The 18215-nt window shown below is 48.1% G+C and overlaps 1 protein-coding gene across 2 annotated transcripts in view; it reads left to right on the plus strand.

The window, feature by feature from the left end:
- PDIA5 (protein disulfide isomerase family A member 5) overlaps positions 1–18215 on the plus strand; it is a 91457-nt gene that overhangs the window by 27950 nt on the left and 45292 nt on the right. For both annotated transcript variants that reach the window (XM_059162860.1, XM_059162859.1), the window contains exons 4-7: positions 5293–5376; positions 5703–5748; positions 9766–9858; positions 13192–13252. In XM_059162860.1, the coding sequence (XP_059018843.1) occupies positions 5293–5376; positions 5703–5748; positions 9766–9858; positions 13192–13252 (284 nt within the window). The remainder of the gene's footprint in view (positions 1–5292; positions 5377–5702; positions 5749–9765; positions 9859–13191; positions 13253–18215) is intronic.

Here is an 18215-nt window from a genome sequence, read left to right on the forward strand (position 1 = left end):
CCATGCTCGGGTTGGCTGGCGACGGTTGTCCAGCTGTGAAGTGGGTTGTGTGTGAGGGCGTTGGTATTCCCCTCGTGCCCCGCAGCCTGGCATCGCGCTCGGCCTTGGCGCGGAGAGCTGCTGTCGGGGCAGCTGAGCTGGAGCCAGGAGGAGGGAGCTGAGCCTGGTATGCTAATTCCTCAGGCTGATTCTCACTGGGCCGAGACTGCACATCTATCTGGAGCTCACTTCTCGGCTCTTCCTGAGGGTGTAAGGCCATTACCTAGCTGCAGTTTCCGTCTTCCCTGCTCTCTTTCTCCCATCTGCTCTCCTTCCCCCTGAGTGGTGCTGGCTTCCCAGATCCAAGCCGTGGGGTCTTCCAGGGCAGGGATCACATATTTTGAAGTCTTCTGTTTTCTTCTAAAAATTCTTTGCATTTAGCTTTTGCTTCTTCATATGTAAGCATGTTTAACACTACTTATCAGGGGATAAAGGGGACTCCCAGGAGAAGTGCTGTGTTTATGTTGTGGCTTCAGATGCCTTCCGGCACATCGCCCCCTGCTAGTGGAGAGGGGGGCCGTGCTCCCTGCTGAGGAGCACAGCCTGAGAATCTCTGGGCTGGTGGGGGGTGGTGAGGGGGAGGAGAGGACTGTGGAGATCTTCTTACACCCTGTGCCGTCTGGAGGTAGGTGCCATACAGAACGGCCAACCAGGGATGATCCCTGTTTTTGCAAGCCCCTCATCAGAAGGTGCTATGTAACCACCAAGGCTGGTCCAGGTTTAAGATCCAGCCCTTCCAGGCTGTTCTGTCTCCTTCCGCAAGCCCTCCAGCAGCGTTCTTTCAGGTTGTCCTGGGTACGTGGCACCTAGCGGTCACTCTGACAGCGTTTTCTTGCTCACTCGCTCCTAGTCCTCTCCCATTTTCTTCATGTCTTGGGCGTGAGACCCTTCTTACATTTCCTGTAGGAAGTCCCAGGTCCATCTGCTCAGAATCCCACCATGTTGGACCCGGCAGATGGGAGAAAGAGGTTTATTCTGCTTTGAGGGGGCTATAGAACCTGGAAAGTCTGGGTTAGCCAGCGGGCACGCCATGGCTGGGACAGCGTGTTCCACATCCTGCCCATGTGGCTCTAAGGATGCCGACTTGTTGAGCCAGGACACGGTTGAGGGGCTGGAGGGAGAAGCCTGAGGTTCAGCTTTCTCTGAGTCTCCACCTTCTGTCCTGGGGCCTGGCTCCTGATGAACCTGTCAGGATACAGGCAGCCCGCTTTATGTGTTAGTAGTATTGGATCCTACAGAGGAATTAAGAGCTCTATTTGCCTTGTGTGGGCAGCTCCAACATTTTGCAGCTCGGGACACCACAGGCCCCACCAGAGGTCACAGGCTGGCTGATGGCTGGGCGGGATCTAGAAGCTGTCAGTCCCTCCCACCGGGAGCTAGACCTTCCTCCAGGGAGGGCGTGGTTCCATAGGCTGTGATTTGGGAAGGGCATGCCTCCCTTCTCTGAGCTTCCAGCACCTTGTTTCTTCTCTTCCTTTCTGCTGCCTCCCCCAACCTTTCATTCCTGGGTCTGATTCCCTGGAGCAAGAGTGGCCAGCCTCTTGGACAACCGTGCCCCACAGGAAGATCTAGTAAACACGGCAGCATGCCCCATGGGGGCCACACCGGGCTCCTAGCCCGCCAGCCCACAACACCTACAAATACATGTGTGTGTGTCTTTGTCCCTCTGGCCTGGCAGCCTCTGGAATCTTTCCCTCACATTCTGTGGAGAGGAGGGCCAAGGGGGGTGGGGTGGGACAGGACACAGCGGGTCTGGGTGAGTAAACAGCAGAGGGAGGCAGGGCTCCAGCCTCCCTGGCAGACAGACCTGCTGACAGTCTGTTCTTGCAGGACTGTGGGGAATGGCAGGTGAGGGCCTTTGCACAGCAGTCCGCTCTCTGATCCATGCTGGGTTTCCCTCCCTCCTTATCCCAACAAAGTCTCTCATTTTCCTGATTGCTGCCTTTGTCTCCCTGCGTTTTTTCCCCCAGAGCCTCACTCACTGGCTGGGGGAGGGAAGCAGAAAGGGAGCTAGCCAATAAATCAATTAGTTGTGCTTCATCTATCAGCTCAGATCCTTTTAAGGTCCTGAGCTTGGGTAATTTCTCTGCCTTTCTTGAACTCTTGGAAGACGTTTATTGTGTGTACTGAATGATTAGCATGTGCATGTGTGCGCACACGCATACACACGGACTCTGAGAAACAGGAGGACGGGGCGCCAGTCGGAGGAAGTACTATGAGGAATTGTCACCTGGCAGGATTCCTGGCGCTAAGGAGACGAGCCCAGAGAGCCAGAAGTGTAGAGCCTTACCCCAGGAGCGACAAGACACCCTCGTTCGCTCCCTCGCTCACTCAGGCTTCGGAGAGTGCCCGCTATGGGCCAGCTGCAGAGTTGTCTCTGAGCCAAGCAAAGCCCTCGCCTTCCCGGAGCAGACAGGGGTGACAGTGGACACGGTCAGATGTGGAGCCACACTGCCGTGGACAGAAGACCATAGGGAAGGGCATGCGGGCCTGAGGAAGGTGCTCGGCTGAGGCTCTGGGGTCTGGGCCAGAGGTGCTCGGACAGGCCAGGAGGCCACCTCCCCACAGTCCACTCTGAGCACGTATGCATTCACAGTTGTGTATGTGCGTTTGTGAGTGTAGGGAGCAGGGAAGAGGAGGAGATCCTTGGGGAGTATCACAACCCAGAGGGAAGCGCATTGCACGGAGTCTGCAACAAGGAATCCTGTGGCAGAGGCAGCTGTGACTTGCTTTACCGGGGCGGGGGCTGCAGCTTGGGGGTCCATGCTGAGGAACCGGCGGGGGACCCTCTGTACCCTCCTGGCTCTGCTCAGCCCAGCAGGTTGCATTGGAGCATCAGCCCCTGAGCCTGTCCTGAGCTCACCAAGGACCTAGAGCTGTGGCAGCCAGACTTTTCTTTGGAGCAGGTTCTGGCAGATCAAGGCGGGGATTGGGGTTCGAATGACTCTGAGCCCTGTTCCACCTAAACTCTCTTTGTGAAAGTCACATCAAAGAGGGTGCCAGCTGGGCTCCTGGAGGAGAGCCAGCGTGGGGTGGCACATCACCCCTCCATTGGCTGCCTTGTGTAGTCTGAGCGACCCCCTCAGGTGTGGCAGTGGAAGCAAGCTGGTTGGGTGCCCCTGCTGGGTGCCGGGATGGAGCTGAGGGAGGCCTGAGCGCTCAAGATCCCTTCCTGACCTGGCCGCTGTTTCTTGTTGTGGTTGGGTAAACGGCAGGTGGTCGCCCAGGAGAACAGTTGAGTGCAGCAGAACAAAGCTGGACCAGGCAAGGGCCACGTGAACGGTTGTAAACACCCAGAGTGGAGTCCTCTCTTGTGGGGAGTGAGCTCAGGCAGGGAAAGGGCACCTTACATGCAGTCGTCTGGAAACAGACCTCCCCACCCCTTCAGCCTGACTTCACTACAGAGCCTCTGCAGCCAGCACATGCCCAGGCTGTAATGGCTCCTGTCAGTGGAGGTGTGTATGGCATCCCCACAGGGCTTCTGGGTATGGCTTTCTAGCTCCTGGATTCCGGGGGCTGCCCTTCCCCATGCCTTCTGCTGCATCCTGGCCTATCTGCATCTCCTCCCTGCCCCTGCTGATTCCTTCTCTGGGGATTCCCTGTCTCTGAGTGTCCTTGCCTCCTTGGGGGAGCAACCACTGTCATGTGAATTAGCCTTTCATTCTGGAGTTCATCATGCATTTCGTTTGAGTCCCCGCTGTTTGCCAGGCCTGGGGCTGGAAGCCACAGTGGCTGCAGGGGTGCCTGCCCCAGGTAAGACTAGATAGGGAGGGAAAAGCCTGGGCCTGAGTTAGGCTCGGGCCGGGAGAGTGGTCCCCTCTCTCATCCCCACACATCTCTCCAGTCAGACAGGCTTCTTGAATTGCATAGTGCTTATTCACACTGAAAATGAGATGCCACAATGTCACTTGTCCATTGATGGGAGTTGCTTTTAGAGCTGAGCTGAATGGTTTAATCTGCCTGTCCTGAGGCCAGCACACAGTTCTGTGGAGCCAGTGGCTGTAGAAGATGGTGGGATGTATGCACAGGTGGGAGATGAAGGGACTTCTCTCAAGTGGCTGTGACTCCCGGCAGAACAGAGTGGTTCATGCAGTGTAGCCAAGGGGAACCAGTGGAGACCTGTGGCTGACATACCCTTGCCGAGCCAATGCTGATCTGGGGAGATGGCCCTGCGGGGGTGGGGCAGCTGGCTGCCTCTGGCTGGGCAGACTTGGCTGAGTATGGTGAGGTTATGGGGAAAGCCCTGAGTCAGATGAGGCCGCTGAGCAGCTGGTGGAGGCCACAGGGGACACCAGACCTTGGAGAGATTGGGGAGAGGAGGAAGAGCCCAAACAGGACAGGGGCCTACATCAGAATCACCTTGCAGGCTCTTTAAAACACACTCGCTCAAGTCCCCACAGAGTTTTGATTCAGTAGGTTTGGGATGGGGCTAAGAATTTGCATTTCTAACAGATTCCTGGGCGGTGCTGATGCTGCTGGTCCAGGGACCCCATTTTGAAATCCATTGATCTTCCAGGAAGAAAGCCAGGTCAGGTGAGATCAGGCATAAGCACTCTGTAAGCCATCAATGGCAGGGGACTGATGGCATGGGACGGATGCCATCGATGTTTCGTAGGAGAATTGCTAGAGTGTAGATACTGCAGATGCTGCACTTGGCAGAAGCTCGCGCCTCTCTCCTGGTGGCTTTGGTCAAACCTGGTCCAATTTCATATCTTCGTCAGCATTGTAGAACGTCTTCCTCTTACCCTGGTCAGATGGTGTCTAGCAGGTGGCATATGGCACACATTTGTGCTTTAAAAACAAAAACTGGCGTGGCCCTGAGGCAGAGAGTCTGAAGTAATGATCTGGGGAGGGCTGGGCTAATCCGTCTTTTTTTTAAACTTCCCCAGATGATTCTGATGAGCAACCGAGATGGGGACCACATATGTATACCGTAGTTTGTTTTCTTCTTAGAATGGGCTGCCCACCCTCTGTGCTGCTGGGCCCTGGCTTTGTCGAGAGCTGTCCACGCTATCCCCTCACATGTAGGGAGACACTCTCCACATCTGCTTGTCTCTTTCCTGATTGAGCCTCTCTCCCGTTGGCTACCCTCCTTTTCCAGTCCTTGGAATATGCATCTGCCATCAGGGCCTTACCTGCTGTTGAGAATTCTAAGGTACCAGGCTTTTCTTAGACCAACAGCAGATTTTACTCTGACAACACCTTTGTGAGGACCTTCAGTAACAAATGGCTTCCGACATTTGTGTCTTTCAGTGATGCAGAGAGTAGAAAATTGTGCAAGAAGATGAAAGTTGACCTGAGCCCAAAGGACAAAAAGGTTGAATTATTCCATTACCAGTAAGTACCTGTGGGCATTTCCAATTTCCAAGTAAGTGCTGAAAGCTTTCATTGGTATTCTCAGGGAATGGTGGTTTTTAGTTAGGTTAATTTTATTTCAGAACGATATTTTTCCCCTGTGTTTACAGTTCATTCTTTCTTTCTTCTTTCTTTCTTTCTTTCTTTCTTTCTTTCTTTCTTTCTTTCTTTCTTTCTTTCTTCTTTTCTTTCTTTAAATCTTGAACCGTGTTCAATAGCTGAATGTTACTGAGATGCTGCAGGAAACCAAAGGTATGTATCTTCACAACCATTCTTAAAGTTAACACCTTTTTCTCCTCATTTGACAGGGATGGTGCATTTCATACTGAATATAACCGAGCTGTGACATTTAAGGTAAATTTACTTCCCTCATTCTCAGCAGAGATAGCGTCTGAACAGATGCCAAAGGCCTGGCAGGTTCCCTCTGAGAGAAGGAAGGGCAGATTGCACAGATAGCTCTTCCAAATGACCTGAGGGATTCTTATCTCTGGAGCACATGTCAGCAGAATATCTGGAGAAGTTTGTAACTGTTAACACAAGGGGGACTGGCCTCGTAGATAAGTGTGCAAATCTATCAGCAGTCATCCCAGGAGGCAAGCCACCATCTGCCTCTCTCCTCCAGAGGCCTGGGTCTCCCTTTGCTGTGGTGTGAACCTCGCCTCGTCTCCACGGCAATGTCCATGCTGGCTCTCCAGAGGCTTGGTGGGGGGGGGGGGGGGACTCCCTGTGCCCAGGTGAGCACAGGGGGTGGGACATAGGCAGGTAGGCCCCATCAGCGGCTGCAGCTCGGTTCAGATGACATCCCCATGTCACCGAGTTGCTTCCTGCTACAGAGCCAGTTGGGAAGTCAGTGGAGAAAACCATCAATGAAAATAAGTGTGGAGGGGCTGTGACCCGCAGGTGCTGTCACCCCAAGACCCCAAGACCTTCTGTTGCCCTTGGATTCTCCTCCTCCAGCATACCCATCCTCTCCATCAAGCCTGTCCCCTTCTGTGTCTGGTCCAGGCGGAATCCCCCTGCCCCAGAAATACCTGAGGCCATGTATTTCCTCTCTTCCCAACACAGGCAGAACTTACCTTTTCAGACTCTCCTGCTTATCTCACTGGCTTGAACCCCATGCTCCTCTCTCTCTGTCTCTCTCCATCTCCTTCCATTCGTTCTTGTCCATCCGTCTGTCTGTGCAGCCGCCAGGACCCCTCTCCTCTGCCATTCATCCTCAGCTCCCCGGTCACTTCCTGTTTGCCTACCAACTTTCCTTCTTTTTTAAATCTACAGATTTTACCTTCTACAGACTCACCCTGATTACTTATCTTAACACCCACTTAGACACTTAGAGAAAGTTCTCCCAACTAGGGTTGCTTAAGCCTCTTATTCTGTGTTGTTAAGACGTCAGCTAAAGCCCTGGGAGAGAACATGTGCTCCCCGGGAACAAGGTGGGGAAGTGCCATGCAGGGATGGAAGGGGTGCTGGGGGCTCTTCGTTTTCATATCTGAGGCTGTGTCCAATTTATGTTTCGTGGCTCCCTCCGAGCTGGCTGTCCTGGGGTCGTGGAGCAGGAGATAGCAGCTGCTCAGAGCTGTGGGGGTGGGGAAGGAGCAGGGAGCCTGAGCACTTGGAGCTGGCCTAGGTAGGGGAGGCTGAGGCCTGGTCTTTGTCCACCCCTTTACCAAGACAAGGTGTGCGGCATCTGCTCACTCTCCATCCTTTCTGTGACTTCCACTTGGAGAAGAGGTCTAAGTGTTGGACAGGATCAGGGTCTTCAGTAGAGAGAAAGCATCCTTAGTCCCAGGGTCTCTAAAGACCCCAGGGCTATCAGGGCCTGGGGTAGAGCCCCTGGAGCTCTCCAGAGCTAAGAGGAAGTGGCATAGTGTTTCCCATGACTGCCTGAGGGCTTCTGCTCTTCGTCCAGCAGGAGTGGTCAAGACCAAAGCCCTCCTTGGTCACAGGTTGGTGTTCCTCTCAGGGAGTTTCCTGGGCCTCAATGTGCAGAGAGCTAGAGGAGTCCAAGCCCGGCTGGGTGCCTGTGCAGGCCCCTGCTCTGGCTGCTGTCGCTGTCCTGCTGGATGGTTCGGCAGGGACCTGGCCGCCGGCACTGTGCGGTGGCCCCTGCAGAAGCCAGAGGCCAGACAAGGGAGGGGAAAGAGGGGACCTTCCTGTGTAAGTGGCCTTCTGCTGGTCAGCATTCTGTCCAGCAGAATCCTTACTGTGTGTAAGCAGTGAGGCCCGGAGGTGCCTGGAAGCCAAAACTCAGATGAGCCTCTGATGACCTCCCAAGGCTGTGTGGCTGTGTGTTTTCTCAGACACCAAGATGTTCTGAGAACCAGGTGTGAGTCCTGGGGCCATTTCCCCGGGATTCAGGGCACAGAGAACAAGAGGGCTGGGAGAGGGAGGCATTCCAGGTGCAGACCTCCACTTCAGATGTTGTCAGCAGATGGACTTAGAGAGAACCTTTGAATGGGGTTAGTCATCTTCAGTTAAACAAGAGTAATCTCCACCTGAAAAGCAAGTATGAGGATTTCAGTTACTACATCAGCAGAGGTGACCCCTTCCCTTTGGTGTCCCCATGTCTTCTCTCCCTGACGCTGAGGCGGGGCTGGGGCTGGCATAGGGGGGATGGGAGCCAGGGCTCACTCTCCAACTCAGCTCATCTTGCCGTGTGGACAGGAGCCCCCTGGGAGCAGGAGTTCCTAACCTATTTTGGGTTCCTCATCCCACTGAGAATCTACTGGAAGGCATAGATCTTCTCCCTAGAAACAGTATGTTCGCATAAAGTAAATGTAAAATGTGGGCGTGCGAGCAAATGGAAATGCTAAGTAAAGTAGTGTATAAAGGAGGGCTCTCTTGGGAGTCTGAGGTCTCACTGGCTCCCGAAGGCTGCCACATGCCCTGCGTTGGGAACCCCTGCCCTAGGTGTTTCTGAAACAGGTGGGTGCCTAGAAGCATCTCTCTCACATGGCCTGGGCGGCAGGTGCCTCTGCAGCTGTGGGTGAGCATGGGTTTCAGGAGGCCCCGCCATTTCCATTTTGGCTTATCTTGTCGAGGCGAAGCTTTTGCAAGGACAGACCTGCCTTTGCCATGGTGCAAATGGCCCCTCTTCTCTTGCCAGGAGTTGTTTCACAGCTCCATTTGGACAAATAAGGAGCATTACCTGAATGAAATTCTGCGAAATCTTAGCTGTCTCCCAGTGTTCCTTGGTAGCTCTTTCCAAATAGGAGTTTCCAGAACTAGTCGGCCTCCCTGAGGTCCTGTGTCTGTGACCAGTGCCTGGGCCAAATGAACCGCCTTGCTAAGAGGGTGTTTCCTTTTCTCGCCCAAGCCCACCTCCTTCCCACCACACTTGTGGACACGCCCAACTTGTCATCTGCTTGTTGGAACTTGATCAAAGTGGAAAAAAGTCTCAAAATCTTGCATCAAACTGGGGACACTGCAGGCTCTGTGTGTTGACACGGAGACCAGCAGCTCCCCTCTGGGGATGGAGAGATGGAAGTTAGCTGGTTTCTGGTACTCATTCCTGGCTCTCACAGACTTTGAGCACCGGTTTCCAGAGTGGCTGTCTGAGGGAAGGGAATGCCACTCCTGTCCCGGACCAGTGAAGTATGGCAAGGCTGGAGGGCAGTGGAGGGACGTGGCCCCTATTTCCTGTCCCATGTGTGTCTTCCGCAGAGGGGGGTGAGATATGAGGCAGTTGTCCACATGACAAAGGCTAAATAAGCCCTTCAACCTGCAGGTCTTTGTCAGATCTTCATCCTGGGCATCTAGAAGGGGGCAGTAGTCTTCAGGGAGAGAAGTGCACCAACCAGGCAGGCCTGGGGTTGAGCACCCTGCCTGAGCCCCACAGAGGATGCAGGATTTAACCTGCTCCCTAGCCAGTTTAGATTACACAGTGTTGGGCAGGTGACAAGTAGGTGTGCTTACCTGCTGATACAACTGACAGTTTTGGTGCCTGAATGTGGAGCACTTGGACAGGACTGGAGGCCTTTAGTCAAATTGATCAGAGAGCTTCCTGGAGATGAAACCTAGCCGAAGCATGAGTGTGTCTCTGATTTTAGTAAACCAGTGAATTGTCTCAAATCTCATTTCTGTGTATGAAGAAGCACAGAGGTGTGGATCAGCTGACCAGAGTCAGGTGTCACATGGCTGAAAAATTTTGGTGGAGGTGGTGGGGGTGCGTTTTTTAGGGCTCTCAGCAGGGATGTCTGTGGGCAATGGAATTGCACCCCTGCCCCCCATGTGTTTGGCCACATGCCACACGTAGACTCTTTCCACAGGTGCATGGGTCTCCGGGTAGGGAGATGGGGCAGGTTCCTGATTTCCCCACCTCCCTCTTTTCCTGGCTAAAATGAGTTTTCCCTTTTCTGTTCCTTTCCTCAGTCTATAGTGGCCTTTCTGAAGGATCCAAAAGGGCCCCCACTGTGGGAGGAAGATCCTGGAGCCAAAGATGTTGTCCACATTGACAGTGAAAAGGTAATTTATTCCCCATCAATTCTTGAAGCCTCCCCTAACCAGGCGCTCCCTAGGAGCGATGCCCAAGGAAATGAGAAAGGGGAGTCTTCGAGGACGAGTTGTGCTTTCCTCCGAGATAGCTGGACTGCCAGGCCCCTAATATTTGTTCTCCTTCCCAGCTCCTTGATGGAACCCACAGGAGATCACAGGCTTGCTGCCTGAGAGCTTCTTCCCTTCTTCACCGCCTTATTTAATGTATTTTAATGGGTTTAGATTTCCTCATAGGAATATCCATTTAAACGTCCTTTCCTAATGTAACTCAGTTGTTGCTGGGTTTGGCTTTGTGCGTGTGTGTTTTTAAAAGCGTGGGTTTTTTTTTTGTTTTGTTTTGTTTTGTTTTTCCTTTTCTTTAAGAATAACCTCAGAGGTTTGGGTTGGATTTCCAGAGACTTGGGTCAGGTCTCTACAATTTTAAGTAATATAAATTTGAACAAATTATCCTTTTAAGCTTTCAATTCTGGGTTTGGCTAGAATGGGGGGTTGGGGTGGAATGGTGGTTGAATGATAATCTTCAGACAACTGTGACCCTCCTTCTTTCTAAACCTGTCCCACCTGTCCTGAATGTGCATCTTTACCCATGGGTACCTTCATATAGGATGGGCAAGAGCTTCTTTGTTGTATTAACAGGGACTCTAACAGTGAGGCAGGCAGTGCTGTGTTGTAGATGGAAGGAGAATGTCCTTTTTTTTTTTTTTTTAAATATGAAATACTGTTGACACACAGTGGTCTATTAGTTTCAAATATATTGACAATGATTTGACAGTTCTGTATATTACATAGTGCTCACCATGAAAAGTGTGGTTGCCATCTGTCACAATACAAAGTTATTCGTGTTATTGTCTCTATTCCCTATGCTGTACTTTTCTTCCCTGTCACTTATTTTTCTATAACTGGAAGTTATACCTCTTAACCCCCTTCACCTGGTTCACCCATCCCCCCACTCCCTTCCCCTCTGGCGACCACCAATTTGTTGTCTGAATTTATCAGTCTGTTTCTGGTTGGTTGGTTGGTTTTGCTTGTTTGTTTGTTTGTTTTTAAGATGTATAAGTGACAAATATATGGTATTTGTCTTTCTCTGACTGGCTTATTACACTTAGCATTATACTCTCTAGATCCATCCATGTTGTTGCAAATGGTAAGATCTCTTTATGACTTTATGGCGGAGTAATATTCCATTGTGTACACACACCACATCTTCTTTATCCATTCATCTGTCGACAGACACTTGGGTTGCTTTCATATCTTGGCTACTGTATATAATGAAGTAAACATAGGGGTGCATGTATCTTACCAAATTAGTGTTTTCATATTCTTTGGGTAAATACCCAGTAGTGGAATTACTAGATCATATGGAATTTCTATTTTAATTTTTGGATGAACCTCCCTACTCTTTCCATAGTGGCTGCACCGGTCTGTATTCTCCTAATATTCATATTTCTCCTAAAATGTTTATGTCCTGAAAGTCCAAAGATCGTTCTTCTGTAACTAGAAATATTAAGCAGAAAATTTTTTTTCATACCTATAGGCAATACTCTTGTTACACTTTGTGCTGTTTGCTCTCTTTTAGAAGTCTAAGGTACAGCTGCCTTTCTCCTGATTGAGTCCCCACATAAAATAACAAAAAGTTCCAAATTCAGGTTTGAATTGCCGATCCGTATGTGTGAGCTTATTATTCCACATTGAAGGCAGTTAAGGATCTTTGAATGTAATGTAATATTTGTTTCTGCCCAGGGTATGAAACCACATTGTTACAGGCCCAGAAAAACCTTTTTGTCTCAGATCTTTACGAGGTTTTATCTCCAGGGATTTCAGAAGATCATTTTCAAAGCGTTTGCATTTTCTACCCATTGTCAGGGTCAAAGATCTTAGTAATTCTTCCTTACAGTGAGTAGAATTACATATTTCTAGTTACTTAAACAAGAGTGAACATTTTCAAAATTTATTATAAAATGTTTTGAATTCCTACAAAATCTTTGTAATGTTTTTTATCTAACTGAAAAATTATGAGTAATACATATGCATTGTTGAAAATTTGGAAAATACAGCTGAAGCTTAAAAGAAAAAAAGTTACCCTTTCCCTTCCCATTGAGAGATACCCGCTGCTGGTATTTTCTCTGGCCTTCCAGGCTTTCAACATAACGCATGCATAAACATTTTTACTCACAAAAGTGTCGTTGCATTTTATATGCTGCTTCGTAACTTGCTCCCCCCCCAACTTAATGTAACATGCATATCTTATTGTGACGTTAAATATTCCTCTTCATCGTTTTTAATGATGCACTAGTATTCCATTGTGCGGGATGAACCCTCATCTATTTACCTAATGCCTTGTTGTTGCCAGAAAGTGGCATTTTGTAATCTCCTTTTATTTTCTTTATTATTCAACAGAGAAAAACCTCTAATTTTCTTCTATGGAGACTGGTTAGAGAAGCAAATCATTTTAATCAAAATATGCTCTGTCATTGCGCTTCTCTGCAGTCCCTCAAAGATTTGCTTTTTCTGGAACATCGTTGACTCTCATTGGAAGAAAGGTCTCCAGCCCTGCTTCACACCAAGTCTCTCTATTAGCACTGTTGTGACCGTTTGTCTTTGTACATTTATTGTATTTATTTAAGAAACAGTTATATATTGTCTAATAACATGCCAGGTGCTATTCTTAGGGTTTTACAAATACAGATGATCTGTTTAGCTTGTAACCTCCTGGGGCTTTGGGGCTCGCTTTCTCTGTATGCTTCTGTGCCCAAAGTGGACTCCTGGGCGCTAGGACAGCAGCAGGGCTGGGGAAAGAGATTAGCGGGTGTGGGTTAACTCTGTGTTACCCTAATAAGCAGCTAGATCCCCATCTGGCCAAGCTGGGCTATGAGTAAGCAACCACAACCACCCCCAAGACCAAACTACTCCATAAATCCCATGAAGGGGCAGCCTCATTCAGCCATGTGGGACAAGATTAGCTCCTTGCAGTCTTTGAATGGTTCAGGCAGAGCTAAAAGTGAAGCTGTTGGCCTGATGCTGACTACTTCCTCCCACTAAGTGGCCTTGGGAAAGCTGTGTGCCCCCATGGGGCCTCTGTTTCCCCATCTGTCACATGTGGTGACATGGTACAGATTGTCGCAGTCCTCCAGCTCCTGACCGGCTGTAGCTCTGATTACATGTCCCTCAGCTCAGGTCAGCCCGTGGGGCTTCTGAAGGGCCCATCCACGCTCTCTGGCCGAGGTGCTTCCCCACCCAGAGGATGCTGATTCCCCATTGTGTTCTTTCGTGCCTGACCTGCCGTGTTCTCTGTTTGTGCCTCAGGACTTCAGACGGCTCCTGAAAAAGGAAGACAAGCCACTCCTCATGATGTTTTATGCTCCCTGTGAGTGATCTTTCTCCTCCCCTTCAGACTTGTGGAGGGACAGCTTGGGGGTGGGAGGCAGGGGACTGGGAACTCCCCTCAGCTTCCTGAAAGTGCAAAGTGTGTCCCTCACCCTGCTCTGTCTCTCTGCTTCTTTGCCTTTTCACCTGGCTCCTCCCTTCCTGCTGTCCGCATCAGTTTGTCTCTCACTAGAATCCATTCTTCTGCCCTCCTTGCCCTGAGCTCCACCCAGCAACAGCACAGGTCTCCTCTCCAGATCCTCCCGCTGGCTCCCCTTCCTGCCCCCCTGCACCCAGGGGGCCCGAAGCCTTTTCCCCCCAGCCGTCTGCCTGGTGGAGCCATGTGCTCCTGGAGCCCTGCCTCCTGTGTCCTCTCCAAGGTGCTGCTGCTGCTGCTCACCCTGCTGAGGCTGGCTGGCCTCCTGGGGCAGCTGTTCGGGGCAGCTGTTCGCCCAGCAGAGCTGCTGAGGCTGCCTACGAGGCGTGGAGGGATGGGGACCACGGAAGAAAGGGCCCCAAATTCTGGTTCAGTCTCTAGATGAGACAGGAGGCCACAGGAATAGCAGGAAGACTGTTGAGATGAGAACCAGAAGACCTAGGTTCTAATCCCAGCTATGCCACCAGCGAGCCGGGTGACCTTGGTCAAATCCTTCACTTCTCTGCCCCCCAGTTGCTATTTATATAAGAAAGAGGGTTGGGAGCGCCTGGGTGGCTCAGTGGGTTAAGCCTCTGCCTTCGGCTCAGGTCATGATCTCAGGGTCCTGGGATCGAGTCCAGCATCGGGCTCTCTGCTTGGCAGGGAGCCTGCTTTCTCCCCTCTCTCTCTCTGCCTGCCTCTCTGCCTACTTGTGATCTCTCTCTGTCAAATAAATAAATAAAATCTTAAAAAAAAAAGAAAGAAAGAAGGTTGGATCAGAGCAATGGCTTTCAGAATTTGTGACTGTATTTCATAGTATTCATGTAAAAATATTTTTCGGGACACCTGTTCGGCTCAGTCAGTGAAGTGTCTGCCTTCAGTCCTGGGATCGAGTCTCACATCGGGCTTCCTGCTCAGGAGGGAGCCTTGCTACCACCTCTGACTGCTGCTCCCCCTGCTTATGCTCTCTTTCTGACAAATAAATGAATAAAATTTTTTAAATGCCATAAAAAAAGAAATATTTTTCATTGTAGCCTAGCACTATAAGTATACACAAATTATATATCTATACACATATATAATATTTATGCACAAATGATACATATACATAAATTACAGAATTTGTGTATACTTATAGTACATAAGCTGAAACAAGTTTTACAAAACCATACTTAAACTCTCACTACTTGCCATCCACTCTGCCAGATGCAGTACACACTATTTTCTTTTTCTGTTGTGTTTCATTTAGAAGTTATTGGTTTTTCCTACTATTTCATAACCCTCTAATAAAGTGTCCACAAACTGTGGCCCATGGACTGTCCACCTTTTTGGTAAGTTAACTTTTGTTGGAACATAGACACGTTCATTTGTTTATACCTTGTCTATGGCTGCTTTCAGGCCAAGCAGAGTTGAGTCCTTGACAGTATGTTCTGCAAAGCCTCAAATACTGCGCCTGGGCCACCCCTGTGATCTGATAGGTCCCAACCCACTAACTGAAAATCCTCAGATTATAGCCTATGGGAGTCCCCTAGTGACTCTGTGTTCAACATATGCCCTTCAGGAAACCAACAGCCCGAAGGCTGGGGCCATGTGTGGTGGGAGGGCAGTGTGCCATAGCCTGTCTGTGGCTTGGATGAGGCTCAGAGGCTATGGCATTAGAGTTCTGTTTAGTTTTTTGGTTGGTTGGTTTGTTTTTTCCACTTTGGAACTACTATGTCTATTTCAATAGTATGCATAAGACACAGTGTAGGTGCTCAAATCAATTATATATCACCCTGCCTAGACTGGATTTCTGCCTAGAAGACATATGGCATACGGCACATTTTCATTTTCTCCCCCCCCCTTTTTTTTAATTATGTAAGTTTCAGGCATACCAGTTATAATTTGACTTCTGCATATACAGCAAAGTGATCACCCCCAAAAGGCTAGCTACCATCCATCACCCCACAGTGGACCCCCTTCACCCACGCCCAAGCCCCTTTCCCCTCTGGTAACCACTGAACTGTTCTCTGTACCTAGGAGTTTGCTTATTTTTGCCTTTTTTTTTTTAAAGATTTTTATTTATTTGCAGAGAGAGAACACAAGTAGGCAGAGTGGCAGGCAGAGGGATGGGGAGAAGCAGGCTCTCTGCTGAGCAGGGAGCCCGATGCAGGGCTGGATCCCAGGACCCTGAGATCATGACGTGAGCCGAAGGCAGCCGCTTTAACCGACTGAGCCATCCAGGTGCCCCTACTTTTGTTTTCTTTTTAGATTCCACATGGAAGTAAAGTTAAGTTTTTTCTTCTTTTCCCTCTGATTTATTTCATTTAGCATAATGCCCTCAAAGTCTATCCATGTTGTTGCAGGGGGCAAGAGTTCATTCTTCTTCATAGCTGAGTAGTATTCTGTTGTACATATATCCCAGATTTCTTTATCCATTCATCCATTGATGGTTATATAAGTTGTTTCCATATCTTGGCTATTGTAAATAATGCTGAACTAAATGTGGAGGTCCATATAGCTTTTCAAATTAATGTTTCTGTATTCTTCAGGTAAATACCCAGTAGTGAAACAGCTGGGTCATATGGTAGTTCTAGTCTTAATTTTTGGAGGGATCTCCATACTGTTTTTCATAGTGGCTGCACCAATTTACGTTCCCACCAACATTGTACAAGTCTTCTTTTTTCTCCACATCTTTGCCAACACTTGTTATTTCTTATATATATATATTTTTTAAGATTTTACTTATTTATTGGATGGACAGATCTCAAGTAGGCTGAGAGGCAAGCAGAAAGAGAGAGGGAGAAGCAGGCTCCCTGCTGAGCAGAGAGCCTGATGTGGGGCTCGATCCCAGGACCCTGGGATCATGACCTGAGCTGAAGGCAGAGGCTTTAACCCACTGAGCCACCCAGGCGCCCCTGCCTTTTCATTTTGATGATGATTTCCTTCAGTGTACAGAAGCTTTTTAGTTTGAAGTAGTACCATTTGTATATTTTTGCTTTTATTTTCCTAACCTTTGGAGTCTGTGCCACAAACACGTAGCTAAGATTCATGTCAGGGAGTTTACTGCCTACATTTTCTTCTGAGAATTTTATAGTTTCAGGTCTTGTGTTCAAGTATCTAATCCACCTGGAGTTAATTTTTGTGTATGGGGTAAGATAGCAGTCTAGTAGTTTCATTCTTTTGCATGTGGCTGTCCAGTTTTCTCAACACCATTTATTAAAGGGCCTGTTGTTTCTCTTTTATATGATCTTGACTCCTTCATTATCAATTAATTATCTATGTATGTGTGGGTTTATCTCTGAACTCTCAATTCTTTTCCTTTGATCTGTGTATCTGTTTTTATCCCAGTACCATATTGTTTTGATTATTATGGCTTTGCAGTATAGTTAGAAATCAGGGAGCATGATCCTGCCAGCTTTGTTGTTCTTTCGTATGTTTTGACTATTTGGGATCTTTTGCAGCTCATAAATATTTGAGAATTATTTGTTCTAGCTCTGTGAAATATGCCATTGGAATTCTGATAGGGTTGGCATTGAAATCTATAGTTTGCTTTGGGTAGTATAGACATGTTAACAATATTAATTCTTCTAATCTATGAGTGTGGAATATCTTTTCATTTATTTGTGCCATCTTCACTTTCTTTTGTCAATGTCTTATAGTCTTCAGTATATGTACAGGTCTTTTACCTCCTTGGTTAAGTTTATTCTTAGATATGTTATTCTTTTTGATGCATTTTAAATCTGATTGTTTTCTTTATTTCTCTTTCTGATAGTCTGTTATTAGTGTATGGAAATGCCACAGATTTCTGTAGATTGATTTTGTATCCTGTGACTTTACTGAATTTACTTATTACTTCTAACAGTTTTGGGTGGAGTTTTTAGGGTATTCTATATATAGTATCATATAATCTGCAAATAGTGACAGTTTTACTTCTTCCTTTCTGATTTGGATGCCTTTCATTTCTTTTTCTTGCCGAATTACTGTGGCTAAGATTTCCAATAATGTGTTGAATAAAAGTGGCAAGAGTGGGCATACTTGTCTTGTTCTTGATCTTTGAGGAATAGCTTTTAGCTTTTTCCTGTTGAGTATGATGTTAGCTATGGGTTTGTTGTATATAGCCTTTATTATGTTGAGATATGTTTTCTTTATACCCACTTTGTTGAAGGTTTTTATCATAAACAGAAGTTGAATTTTACTGAGTGCTTTTTCTTTATCTGTTGGGATGATCTTATGATTTTTATCCTTCATTTTGTTGACATGGTGTATCATGTTGATTGATTTGCAGGTATTGAACTATCCTTGCATCCCTGGAGTAAATCTCACTTGATTGTGTTGTGTGATCTTTTTAATGTTGAATTTGGTTTGCTAATATTTTGTTGAGGATTTTTACATCTGTGTTCATCAAGGATATCAGCCTATACTTTTCCCTTTTTTCTGGTGTCCTTCTCTGGTTTTGGTATCAGAATAATTTTGGCTTCATAAAATGTGTTTGGTATTCCCCTCCTCTTTAATTTTTTTGGAAGAGTTTGAGAAGAATAGGTATTAAATCTTTAAATGTTTGGAAGATTCATTAGTGAAGCCATCTGGTCCTGGACTTTTGTTTGTTGACAGGTTTTTGATTACTGATTCAGTCTCATTGCTAGTAATTGGTCTATTCAGGTTGGTTTTGGTTTTCTGTTTCTTACTGATTTAGTCTTACAAGATTTTATGTTTCTTTTTTAAAAATATTTTATTTATTTATTTGACAGAGAGAGAGAGATCACAAGAAGGCAGAGTAGCTGGCAGAGAGAGGGGGGGGGAAGCAGGCTCCCTGCTGAGCAGAGAGCCTGATGCGGGGCTTGATCCC

Source organism: Mustela lutreola, chromosome 2 (assembly GCF_030435805.1).
Source record: "Mustela lutreola isolate mMusLut2 chromosome 2, mMusLut2.pri, whole genome shotgun sequence".
In the NCBI taxonomy this organism is placed as follows: Eukaryota; Metazoa; Chordata; class Mammalia; order Carnivora; family Mustelidae; genus Mustela; species Mustela lutreola.